This window comes from Centrocercus urophasianus, unplaced genomic scaffold (genome assembly GCF_019232065.1).
Source record: "Centrocercus urophasianus isolate 14NV4802_14NV808 unplaced genomic scaffold, USGS_Curo_1.0 seq_23, whole genome shotgun sequence".
Classification (NCBI taxonomy): Eukaryota; Metazoa; Chordata; class Aves; order Galliformes; family Phasianidae; genus Centrocercus; species Centrocercus urophasianus.
The window spans coordinates 2,441,614-2,455,264 of NW_024884789.1; the positions used below are offsets into that span (position 1 = coordinate 2,441,614).

General features: G+C 43.0%; 1 protein-coding gene across 1 annotated transcript in view; it reads right to left on the minus strand.

Moving 5' to 3' along the window:
* Nucleotides 1-644: 644 nt before the first annotated feature.
* The window catches only part of ALDH1A3 (aldehyde dehydrogenase 1 family member A3), a 35,171-nt gene continuing 22,164 nt past the window's right edge, over nt 645-13,651 (minus strand). The window contains exons 8-13 of the mRNA XM_042824571.1: nt 13,109-13,211; nt 11,915-12,099; nt 7,325-7,489; nt 5,269-5,426; nt 3,865-3,939; nt 645-3,313 (exon numbers count right to left, since the gene is read on the minus strand). Of these exons, the coding sequence (XP_042680505.1) occupies nt 3,241-3,313; nt 3,865-3,939; nt 5,269-5,426; nt 7,325-7,489; nt 11,915-12,099; nt 13,109-13,211 (759 nt within the window). The 3' untranslated portion in view covers nt 645-3,240. The remainder of the gene's footprint in view (nt 3,314-3,864; nt 3,940-5,268; nt 5,427-7,324; nt 7,490-11,914; nt 12,100-13,108; nt 13,212-13,651) is intronic.

A 13,651-nucleotide genomic window follows, 5' to 3' on the forward strand; every position in this document is an offset into this window, starting at 1 on the left:
TGTCTCAGAGGGTTTCAGGAAGCCCCATCTGGCAGCAGTGCCTTCAGATTTCTCCATCCGGAGGCCCATTTCAGAAGGCATAAAGGATCCATCCCACTTTGCACTGGAAGGAACTGTGCCTGCTTTGGCAGCTGCAGTTCTCCTCCCCTCTCCACTCACTGCAAGTGGCACAGCTTTCAAGAGAGACTGCTCAGAGGGTAAGCTAACAGCCACTCAACCCAGCTTTTATTTGTAAAGCTGACCACACTTCAGCACTTGGTTTCCCTTGCCTTTTTTAGAGCACACAATTCTTCACCAATTGCAGAAGCAAATCCAAGTTGTGAATCCTTCACAGTTCCCCAGTGCAATACAGAACCCCCAAGAACACACCAGCAGACTCTCCACGTTCAGCCCTGCTGCACGGAAAGGGCACCTGGACACCACATCTTGTGAGCCCAGAGCACATTTCTGAATGGGGAACACTGCTTCTGTATGGGGAAACAGACACCAGGCTGTTCTAGGAAGAACCCCCTGCAACCAACAGCACAGTGCCATGCTGTTCCACAAGTGAGGAGCCTTAACCCCTTCCAGTGTACCAGCAACAGAAGTTTCCCACTCCCCCTTCTTACTTTGAGCCATATCAATATGCAGCACGCAGAAACTACTTCACAAAGTCAAACATTTATTAGGAACAAGAACTATTACAAAAAGATGCCCATAGTCTAAATATATACAAGAAGTTTAAACATAGCATTTTCATGTACCCTTGGTTATAAAAATACATTAGATTAACTGTATCCTAATTTATAAATATAGTTTGTTTTTTTTTTTCTTTTTTTATAAAGTAGTATTTCATGAAAGCCTTACTGTGCAATGAAAGAATATATACCCTCTAAGGGGTTGTTTTAAAGTTAGTGTCTAGTGTAATATAATTTAGAAAATTCAGTGTGTAGAGTCAAACCCTGATTTATACAATACGAGATACACTGACTTAAAAAACTTGATATGGGAAAAAAAAGAAGTTGAAATATATATTATACATATAAAGCCAAAATATTAGGATTGTAAGAACTTCAAATGATTTCAGTATTGACCACTGTTAATCAAAAGTGAATACAGAGATACATCAGGATAACCAGCCTTTTACTGTTTGCCTTACCTCCATCCTGCCCGACTGCAGCCCCAGTAAATCATCTGGTAGGCAAAAGTAAAACATTTGTCTGAGAAGACGTTTGAGCTTTAAGTGTATTACAAAAATAGAAGCTTATTTACAATGTTCCCATTTGGCCTTTTGTGGGGTAAGGGAGGACACTTCCTTTGTTGGATGGGGAGATGTGCCCACCTCCCACCGCCATGGGAGGACAGGCACTCAGATGCACACAGCTGTTGGAGGTATGTCGTTTAAGTAATTAAGCAGTGTTGAAGTGCAAACTAATAAGGAAGTTTAGGCTCATGCAAACTTTTTCCTTAACTTACCATCGCCCACCTTCCTTCCTCCTTCTGATAAACATCCACTCATGCAACTGAACTCGATACGGACAGCTACCTCTCTGATCACAGAAGTTGCTGGTTAAGATCTTGCTTAAGATCACAGAAGAGAAGTTAGACCTTCATTTCTGCTTCAAGCCCCGACATCCACAAAAACCCCAAGCGACAGTCTTCAGTGCTCCATGGAGAACTGCCCACATTCCATAAGGAGTCTGCATTGCCTTGCTTTCAGAGGATGAGCCTAGCAACATCAGATGAACTTCCTAGCCAGCTGACACCACTAAATCCTGCTTTCTTGCAGCTCCTGCAGACATGGAGCTTCTCATATATTTGTAAGTGGTTCTCCAGTACACAATCAGGAAAGTAATGAAGCCAGGAACTGAGGACAGCAGGTGGCTTTTCATTAACCTTGTAGTAAGCAACATCTGGGCATGCAAAGAAACGACTGCAGGAGATTCTAAGGCATGAAGTTGGTGTGACAGCCACTCCATGGATGCTGTTCATGGGAGTGCATGCCTACACAACTGTAAGCCACAGACAGCTCATGGCAGTTCATTCCTCAGTGAAGGAACAGCTGCAGAATGGCAACACGTACTGCAAAGTGCTGACACATTTACGTCCAGCCAAAACTCAATCCAGGCTAACTCATCTGTACACCTACATGCTTAACATTCAGTATGAGCTTAGGAGCACCTGCCTTTTTATACTGTACTTCCAGAAATCCATTTTAAGCTACATTCACAAGGGATGAAGAAGCAGTGAGAAGAACTCATACTCCCACAATGATAGCTCTGGCTCAAAAAATGAAGAGATGTTCACACAGTTACAGCAAAAGAGAGAGGAGGACAGCCTCCTGCAGCTCTCCTGCTCCCTCTCAGAAGGAGTGGCATGGGATGTTTTCCATGGGGTATCTACCATGCAACGTGTTTAGAATTCAACTTTGCATCATCATGGTAAGTACAGTGCAAAATCCTCTTGCAAAAAGTGCTACAGTGAAGGTATGAGATACAATTGTGACTCAGTGGGAGCCAGAAGAGCTAGCAAGTGTGTAACTTGCATTTACAGCATGTATGATGTGTGCACACCAAAACATCAGCTTCAGAGGACACTTGGAAGTCCAGCTCTGTCAAGAGACATGCTGGCCCCAAAGGAGTCCTCTAAGTAACTCCCACCAACGTCATTCAGGGCTAGAATATCACCAGCGTGGAAGATGCATGTATAATTAGAGAGACCAAGATAGCTCTTTCAAAAACCATTTCTTTACAGATCCTTCCATGAAAGCTTGCACTCCCATCTAAAACTCCAGCTGCAGTCTTCACACAGACTCCATCAATGTCAGTTGTATTAGCCTTATCACACAAGTCCATTTATACCAAGTGAAATCCAAATGCATCTGAAGAAGTTTAACAGTCAACTAATTGCTAATGGTACCAGAAGTCTCTTTAATATGCCAATGATGTTCAGATCCTTTAGGGGTACAGTTTGAAAGCAGATGTCCTGCTAACACTGTGACTGGGGAGTATTTTAGACACAGGTAGCAGATGAGTGTTAAGACAGGGACTGTACAGCACAAGTGTGCTCTGCTGCCAGTAGGGTCAGTTAAATCAGTTTTCAGAGAGCCAGTTGAAAAAATGGAGTCCAGTAAATTCAGTGATTCTAGAGGAATAAAGTTAGGCATTTCCATTTTCTTTCTTACCCCTCCCCTCCCACCTGCTCTGAACACGTCCCCAGTGTGTCACATTCAGAATGTCAGCATTTTTAGGCCTCCTGTTTTCATGGACTCTTCTGGGACAGTTTAATGGTGACTGTTTTCACCTCAGTATATTCTGCCAAAGCATATTCACCACTGGAAAAGAAGAGAGAGAAAGGGACAAATGATTGTGTGCACTTCCTTAGGAGGTTTCTGCACAAGTGCATCACGGACACAGATCAACAGCTGCTGTAGGCCACTAAAATCAGATGTGAATTTGCCCAAGATATCATTTTGCTCACTGTGTCTAATAATCATGGCACACATTCACATACATACAGCTACACTGTCACAGAAGCAGCTTTGAATGCTTCTGGCCAACTCACAAGATGACATCTCATGACTCTCAGTGAAACTGAATGCTATTCTGGTAAGTCATAGAAGAAATAACCACACCAGTAAGCAAAAAGGCTTGCAGGTGGAATTGACTGCCATTAAGATTTTATAAAGCAGGTGAAGGTAATCCTGAAGGCACTGCTTATGCCCCCATAGCTGTGCTTTTAATCCATGCTGTACTGGCCTAGCACCAACCTGCACAGCATGCTGTAAGCATAAGTTCACAAGAAAATTCAACAATATAACCACCAAGTCACAATAATTGCTGCACTTACAACTCACAAATAAACAAAATACTGAGCAAAACTTACAGTTCTCTGCCATTTCCTGACATTTTAAAGCCACCAAAAGGAGCCTGTGCATACAGAGCATTGTAACAGTTGATCCTACAATGAAAACATCAATTGTAAAAAGATAACATCAAGGAGAAGCAAGGTGATGACAACAGACACGTTATAAAGAAAGGCTGTCAGTTTTCTTTTTATACAGTTTGTTTCCTTGAAAAATCAGATTTCAGCAATAAAATCTTATTTTGCTACAGAAACAGAAGACACTTGGGTGGTGCTCTGAGTCTGCCTCATGTCTCAACTTCCTAGCCTCTAATGGCTCAGACATCCATGCTTGAGCTGGATTTTATGCTTGTTTAGAGTTGTGCTTAAAGGTAACTAAAAGCCCAGCCTAGCTCCTAGTTTAATTCCAACATGGTGTAGGAACCAGATGGATTTTAAGGTTCCTTCCTACCCAAGCCATTCTGTCATTCTAAAATAAACACATTTTCTGCAAAAGCTGTCTAAATGCTCACCACCCACTTCCAGGTACAGAGAAGAAGTTAGCCTGCATTAGACACTTGTGTTCTAGTAAAACAGAAGTTCTTCTACCCAGTTCTAATAGGCACTGGGTAGAAAGAGCTAATGCAGATACTTCCTCAGCAACTCAGTGAGATGAAATGACTGAAGAGAAGCAGGTGTGCTCTGGTGCTGTAGGACTGCACCTTCATGTAGGTACAGCACGGGTATCCTTCAAAGCTTTAGCAGAGGGTTGCTAGTTAGGGCAGTATGGTTAGGTTGAGGTTGGACTCAATGATCTTGAAGGTCTTTTCCAACCTGAGCAATTTATGATTCTATGATCGTGTATTTTTATGTATTTTTCAGAGGTAGATTCTTCTGGCACAAATTTCTGAAATCGTTCTGCGTGCATAAAATTAGACAGCAGATCACATTCCTGTCTTTACTGGGAAAAAAAAAACACCAACAGATCAGTATTCCATCTTTAACATTGTTCCAATATAAGAAACGCTGTAAGCAAGAATACCCACAGATCTTTCCAACAGTGGTGTGATGCCATCTACTGCCCATACTCATTTGTGCAGGACCCCTTCTGGTGCTGCCTTAAGATCACGAGCTGCTTTTTTTCTACATGCATGGTTTTGGAAGGCATCGTATCTGGTGGAACTTGGTAAAACCCCTTCATCTTCTGAATTACCCAGAAGTGAAGAACTACAGTGACTGAATTAACAAAGATACTAGTTCATGCCAGAACGTCTGGTCCTCACCACTTCAGTCTGATACGTGGACATTGCTTTCCAGCAAAACATCAAGAATTAAAGACACTCATGAACGTGACCTCCAGCACTTACACAGGTTTCCAAATTACACAGCCCTCCTCATTCCCAGCAAACAAAACACCAGGTTAAACTCACATTCCATCCTGCTTACCAGACAGTTCCCGACTGCAGAGCAGAAGCTAATGTTAATGCTCTGTCCAGATTCTTTGTGAACACTGCAGCTGTGAGTCCATACTCGGTACTGTTGGCTCTTCTTATGACCTCTTCTATACTCTTGAACTTCATAATAGGCTGAACTGGCCCAAAAATCTGCACATCAATTAAACATTAGTATAAGAAAGCCTTTTCTACTCATGGTAATTTTGAAGCAATCAGAAGCTCTGTTTGGATAATATAATTGAAACATTATACACATTTCATAGCCTTCAAGAATTCACTGGAAGACTCTCTTAAAAACTACTGATTAAACTGAATTAAAATACAGTGATGTGCTGTGGTGGTTAATAAGTGCTGAAAGCCACAACTAGCAGATGAGCTACAAAAATCAAAATAAGCAGAGTTAGATCTGGACAAGTTTCAGAAAGTCAAAAAAGCAATTAGTGTATTCCAAACATTGCAAGTTTTCTTTAACTTCCCTTTTGCCAGTGTATGCAGTTAATTTGCATGCAGTGCATTTCTGAAGGATGTGCCTGACCAGAAACTTGGCATCACAAGTATGAAAGCTGCCAGCACACCCTAACTTCCCATTTCTGGGATGGAGTCCTCCATCGAGCACAGTCCTGAACTTAGGCACCATTCTGGCTGGCATAGCCTTGCAATACAATAATCCTTCACCAAAGGTGAGAGAAAGTCTCACTTGTGCCAGCCCGAGGGCCAGTCCAGGAATGTGCTGGGCCTTTAGGCACATACAAGTGTTCCTAAGTTGTTTTTTTCTCCTTTTGGAAGATCCAGGTGTTGAACTGTTTCTAGGTAAGGTGTGGAAACCTTGTTCCTAGGTAAAAAAAAACATGTATTTGCAACTAAACCACATATGAACAAAACTGGATAAGCCTCATGAATCACAGCTTGGGATTTGGAGTCAGTTCATTACCAAAAAGGCCTGTCATGGGATTTGCAGCTTTTCTTTCCATCTATTTTTAGAATGTAACTCATGCCCAGACTGACTGATATCTTCCCCAGGTTCCTTGGAGGGCCAGTTGGACTTTAGCATCAACTTATTTTCCACTGGGGAACACGATGAAAAGTAAATTAACTACATTTCAAAGGAATATCACAGGATCTAATTATGTGCAGCTTGTTCAATTTTTCTGTATATGAATAATGGAAGGCAGACTGTTAGATCTGCATTTTGCTGGCTTCAACCATATTTTCAAATTGGAAAAAAGTAGTCAGTCTCAGGGGATTTCACCATGGGAAGTGAATCTGAGATTATTTCAGATGCTAACACTAATTGAAAAATGGTTTTCAGTGGCAGTGTAGCAGGGTCCTTCCTTCCTTCCTCACCAGCTGCACGTCCTGGAGTTCTTGTTCCACTTTCCTATGATAAAGCAGCTCCTTTTAACTAAGCTGTGGAGCAAGAACACCTACTGTGCTCTCCTCTGTCATTTGGGATCAGCCTGTAACAGTGCTGAGCAATTTCAAGTCCATTCAGCAGGAGGTGCAGATGAGCATTCAGCACAGTTGGTACAGAGCAGCAGAGTCTGTCTTCAGGAAACCTTTCCAACTATGGGGCAAAGACAACACAGAATTGCTGCAGCCTAACACCATCTCAGTTATTATTACTGAGCTTTAAAGTCGTGGATTCTGTCAGAAACCACTAGCAGCACTATTCATAGCAGCTGTATCTAGGTGAGGCATTTGCTTACATTTTGTGTTACATCAAGTGGTCTGGAAATGAGATCCGAAAGCTTTAGGGCAGTGCTACCCACTGCTCAAACACTTTGACAGCCTTTTTGCCTGTGCTGCTCTCTTCCTCCTCTCACAACCCCACCCTCAGCCCTGTGCTACTGCAGATAGAAGCTCACCTTCCAGGTACTCCATTAATGGAACACAGATCTTACTGTTTTTAGGATACTGTATTAGGTAATACGGGAGATTTCTATTCTCTCAAGTTTTCACTTGAAACTGTGTCCATACATCTTTTCTACAGCCACCTTCCCCTTCATAGGAGAATATACATGTAAAGGTTCAAATGACTTGCACTGTACCTCTTCTTTGGCAATACGCATGTTGTCAGTGACCTCTGAGAACACGGTGGGTTTTATAAACAGGCCTCTGTCTTCAATGGCAAGACCACCACACTCCAGCTTTGCCCCTTCTTTCTTCCCACTTTCAATCAGCTCCAGGATCTTATCAAACTGTTTTTGGTCAATCTGTCAAAAGCAAAAAGAAAGCGGGCAGTAGTGACTTCGTTATTACTGTGCCAGTTCTTCATTATCCACGGCATGAGAAGATCCCTACTACTGGGATCACTTAGTGCAGTGCAATTCCACTGCACTCTGTTTTCAAAAACAGAATCATCTGTCAAGGACCTCACAGACCAGTAGCATCTTCTGGTTCTCTGAAGTTCTCATCACTTCAGAAGCACAGAGGTCACGTGCTGGGAAGATGTGCAGCACCCCACAGCACTTCTGACCAGTTCGTGCTCAGCATGCAACATTGCACGGGAGGTATAGAATCACAGAATAGTATAGTCAGGCCTCAAACAAATGGATGTGGCTATGCAGAGATGCATAATTAAGCAATGCTACGCCTTATTACAGCAGGCTGCAGATGGTAAAATACTTACGAAGATGTTAAAAAACCATAAAACTAACACAAAAACCAACAAATCCATGGCGGTTAATTAAATACAAGACTCTGCCACTGGCTCATGGTTGCCTGGCAGCCTGGGAGGTTATTCTGAATGCCAGTTATCACCAAATGCTTGTACTGGTTCAGTGCTCCTCCCTAGACATCTGTTTTAATTTTGACAGGGCCAGTTGCCAGTTGGGACTGTTTACACGGAGCATTTCACATTTGACTCCTTCAGATTACAGACTATATCCTGCCCCTTGTTAATCCTGGCCACACGCAATCCAAGTTTTCATGCTTTTAGACAAATATCAAAGCTTCAGGAGGGTGTCCTCGGGGCACTTCTGGTACAGTGAAAGCAGAACAGTACATCTCCTGTCACACAGATGTGCATATCACATGCACTGTGGACTGCTTGTACTGAGTGCCCACGTTCTTACATGTGTTCAGGTGCTACCCAAGAAAACGCTGCATGCCACTGCATGAGGAAATTTGTGCCCTGGTGTAGGACACAGGGTGTCACAGGCAGTTTGGCAGGTGTCATGCATATTGTCTATTTGTCTCGTTGCTTAGCTGCCAAATGTAAATAATTTGAAAATATCTGCAACTGCTTTCCATCCTGGCACGTCTGTGATCCAGACCAATCCAGTTCATCCACTTCACATCACAGAAAACAAAACAAGGATATTTATACAGCTGTAACTTGTTGCAAGGCAAACTATAGTTAGATTAAAAGACACTGGGGAAAGAAAACATTTGTAAAAATGACATGCAAGGGTGGAACTGTTTGTCATTGTAACTAGAGCTTGCAAAGCTTGTTTAAATTCTGTCCCATACTCTACTATTATTTACGGTTTCAGGATTGCCTTCTATTAAAAACACACGATCTGATAGAGCAAATTCTATTTTTTGTCCAACTCAATCAAAAGAAAAGACTTTTAAAGATTACCATCATGCTGAGAACCCCCAAATCTTTAAGTTTTTTTTCATTCAAGCCACAACTGTGAGAAGCAGATTCTCTTTTCCCAAACCCAGTATTTGTAATCTTACAGAATAACCCCACAACCGTGTTCAACAGACTGACTGACCCATACCCTTTTCACTTACGTGTTCTACTTTCATGCTTTAATTCTAATATACACAAATGTCTATGGTCTAAGAAAAGAATTCACTGTCTTAAAATTCATGTGATAGGGCTTGGGCTAAATGATTTCTGGCTAGCAAGTGCCACATAGAAGTTTGAGCGTTTATTGCCTTCCTGTAGACCATGCTTCACAGATCTCAGCATTTAAGGCTTTACAGCAGCAAAGCTAGTCTAGCCTCATTCCAATTTAATCCCTGCTCTAGTCCACTAGGACCTTAGTCTTATAAGATGTACTCTGCTTTCCACAGTTTTGTAAATGCCCTGGTTAACCAGCTTGTCATCTGTACAGATTTACTTTATTATTTCCTATGACACAGTTCACAGGAATCCAGAGTTAAAAAGTGCCCTTGGTCAGTTGTTTGAGGTTGGCACCTTACTCAAACAGTCCTGATCACCCCCCAGGTTTCTTATGGTGTCCTTTGAATCTCAGCCAGCCCACACAGTCAGACACACATGAGTTTTGGAGAAGTCACATCACAGGCATGCCTCATTTCTATATAAGTTTAATACTGTTTAAATTTGATCAGAGAAGCGCAGTTTATAACAGCATAATCCAACACTGCAGCTGACACAGTATTTTCCCCACACCCATGTCACCAGCATCCATGCCAGTACAGTAATCCACATCAGGGAACTGATCTGAGTAAAGCGTTTCTTCCCCATTTCCAAAAAGGCTGCTTCAAACCTGAATCAGCCATTTCCTCAAGCTAACTTACAAGCACAGCACAATATAGGAAGGAGCAGCTGCAAACAGCACCAATTCTCCAGGACTAGCTTGCATCAACTTTAAGTTCTTGGATACTACTGCCTATCACCCTGGCTGCCCTGTGCCAGGCTGTCCCAGCAGCTCCTTAAAGTATGCTCAGCCACAGAGTGGTTTGCTTTCACTGAACACTAATTCAACATTGAGACTGCAGAAGATGTCCTGTTTCAAACAATCTGAACTCTGCCTCAAAGTTCCTGGTCCTGTTGTCTGGCCAAAAGCACCTGAAGCTGGTGAAGGATCAAAAGGACCACGGGCTACCAACACTACAGCCTAAGGTCAGGCTTCAACTCCTCCACCTAGTTAGCATCTAAGGCAGTGATCATCTCAGAAAGAGGTCTTTACAGCAGCTTCTGCACAGTTTTGGTAACATTGCATAAGTTGCCCCGTAGAAGGAGAGTAGAACAATGACCTGGACCTGAGGCAGCTGAGCCCTAAGGTAGAGAGATGAAAAGAAAGATGAAGAAAGATGTTTTCTTCTCTGGTAACTCTTCCCTTCTCCATCAGTTTAAAATAATCCCCATCCTCCCAGCAGGTTACTGCATGTACAGAAAAGTCTGGAAACTTAACAGTTCAACAGTAGTTTGTGGGCAGGTGTGAATCTCTGCTGCTTTCAGAAATATTTTAAGCCCTTCTGACACTGTATTATTTTTCTTCTGCTTGAACTTCTGCGTGTTGCATCATAAAGGGGAGAGCAACCATATCTGCAGAGGAAGTGGTTGTTTCTTTACACCAGAGCCACATGAAAGCTTTAACAGTTTCCTTCCACTTTCACAATGCTTTCCCATCTTGGTCTTGAGAACTGCACGCAGAGAATTTCAAGTGCGTGCATATGGGATGATATCTCTGCTAGCTACAAGGGTAAAAGGGTAAGGTAGAAGGAGGAGAAGATATACGGACCATAGTTACAATCTGTACTTACTACTACCCTTAATTATAGCTCTGTATATAGCAGTGACAGCAGTGTTGTGCTCTGCCAGCCTGGCAAGCACCAAGGGCATAGATGAACTGAAATAAGCAGTCAGTAACTGCTACCAAAAGCTGGTAAGTCTTAGGATGATATTATATAAATCTAACAAGCCTAAAAGCTGAGAGCTCTTAGAGGAAGTTGAGAGCCTGCTGAAACTGTTTGAGGATCAGCTCATCTCTCCTGAAGCAAGATCCAACATGGGATTATTTTCCCAAGAGTGCTAAGCAATTTGAAATCTCTTTCTAGACCAGTCGCAGGGAAAGATGCAGCCCCAGCACAACCCAGAGACGTACATCATTTTATACCCCTTTCAAAAGGGCACATATTTATGTTCTCCCATGCATGGATCATGTGTGAATAGGCACAGAGATCCAGGCAAAGGGAGGCAGATGTCCCCAGTCATCCCTTCTCTGAGGGATCCCATACAGCATCAAAGAAGAAAATCTGTGTCATACTACAAGCAGGATGCCTGGGCTATAGCTTTCTGGGACTCTCCCTTTATTTTTGGAAACAAACAGTGGCCCTGCAGAAGATCTGACTCTAGGATCATCCTCCTCCAGAGCTCTTGACTTCAGCTTGGATTGCCTTGGAAGGAAGAAATAAGATGAAGGCTCTGGCAGCACTAACAAAACTGTTTGCAACATCAGCTTGGCATGGTTCTTCCTGCTAATTCAGCTGAAACTTCTCCAAAGGATCAGAAGCAAGGCAGAGGAGGAGATGGAAAGTGGGGACTCAGGAGTCTCTGGGTTTTAACCACTTGTCATCACCAGCATAGCCAAACACAGCCAAGTAGCTGAAATGGTTGTTTCTGCAGCTGCACCCATCTGTGTATCACTGTTCCTCACTGTAACATGCTTTGTATTACTGTACCAGGGAGGCAACCCCTTCCATAATACTGAATAAGAAGTGAATTAAATACATTTGTGTTTAAGAAATTACAACATCACATTTCAATGGTTTTGATTGATTCATATTTAAAATAGAGAGAAAAATAAAACCACAATACATTACTCACCCTTACAGGCTTCTGCTAGGACCATATTTCACATGGATAATATTTTCAGAAGGCAAATTAGACAGAAACAACCAGAAAACCAAATAACAACTGCTTTCAGGCACACAGTTACCTGAGGCCCTTGCTCAGTTCTGGCATCAAAGGGGTCTCCAACAAGTCTCTTCTTGGCATACTCCACGCTGCGCTTGACAAACTCCGGGTATATCTGCTCTTCCACAAACACTCGTGAGGCAGCTGTGCAGCACTGCCCTTGATTGAAGAACACACCTTGATGGGCACATTCCACTGCCAGGTCCACTGCAACACAGCCCAGGAGGGAGAAGCGTTAGCACACGCACAGCTTCAGCCAGTCAGTGCTCTCAGACCTGCTTTTCGTCCCATTTCTCTTTTGAAACACTTCTTAAAAAATGCTGACAGTGATCCACACCCACTGAAGGCACTCACAGGGGCTCACACAGCCCTTAAACCAGCTAGCTCTCTTATTATTTCCACCCCCTCTCCTGTCTTTTGCCTGAGACTAGTTTGCCACAGCCACAGATATCTTCTTCCATAAGGAGTCATTAAGGGCATTAACCAGTTTCTGTCTGCAGTGGGAATTCAAATGTGGATTCCTAAACACAATGCAAGTTCCCAAAGACTTATTTCAGCACTGACTGTTTAGAAAGCAATGTGCCCTTCTGTTGTACAGCTAGCTCAGACCCTCTCCTTGCAGTACTCATAGGTGACACAAGTGTCTCTGACACTCAATCTCCACTGCACTACACAGAAGAGTAGAGAGTATTTTTCCCAAGCCACAGAATTTTCAAATCATTTTGGTAGCCACAGTTTACACATCTTATGGTGTACCTCATTAACCAAACATGTGAATGAGTTGTACAGGCTCCCAGGATAGAGGTGGAAGCTGGATTAGATCAGGTCCTATGGAATTCTCCTGTCATATGAATGCCTGGGGTGGGGGGTTATATTTTAGGAAACTGCTTTCCCCACCACTTTGCTCAGGCTATGCTGTACCACAAACCACAGAAGAGAAGGTACCACAACAGCAGATGTGCGGGATTTGTCTGCAGCTACAGCCATCCCCAGGGAAAGCAATGAGGTCTCCTCATTTTTCATGGGAATGGCCCCCATGCTGGAGAAGAGCTCAAGTGCAGCACAAGGTCATCCTGCTCTTAAGCAGAGGTTTCCTCCACCCTTTAGGGTAGAGGCAGCAGCAAACACCAGACCTGCTAGCTGCCAAAGGACAGCAGAGGCAAACAGAGCACCACGTTGTTTCTTACAGCAAACAAACACAGCAGCCAATACTCACAGTCTGCATCTGCACACACAATGCAGGGATTTTTTCCTCCAAGTTCTAATGTCACCCTTTTCAGGTTGCTTTTAGAAGCAGCTTCCTTGATCAGTTTTCCAACCTGCAGCATTGAGACAAAGAAAGGGCATGGGCAGTTTCCCCTAAAAGTCTTAAAATGCATAAAGTGTGATGCCAGAAAAGGTCAAAGAGCCCAGCAGGCAGAAGTCAGTGCTAGCAGTCTCATACAGTTTGAGTTTCCTTCTGCTGTGATAAGCTGGATCAAAACCAGCCCCGGAATGCCTGTTTTAGGCAGATCTGAAATGATGGGCTACATGGGAGACCTATAGAAACTGCATTCTGAAGTTAACAGCTACCCACAGCTGCAGAATAAGTCATCTCCCACTCAACACAAACTAGTGAGCAGCATTGGCACTCCAAGGGGCTCTGAAGGTTATCTGTAAAGTGCTACTATTAAAAATCAAGAATTCAACTTCTTCGGATAAAACTTTCCAGTGCAGTAATAAGAACTAACCTTTCCTCTCTATTACCACTTTCATGCCA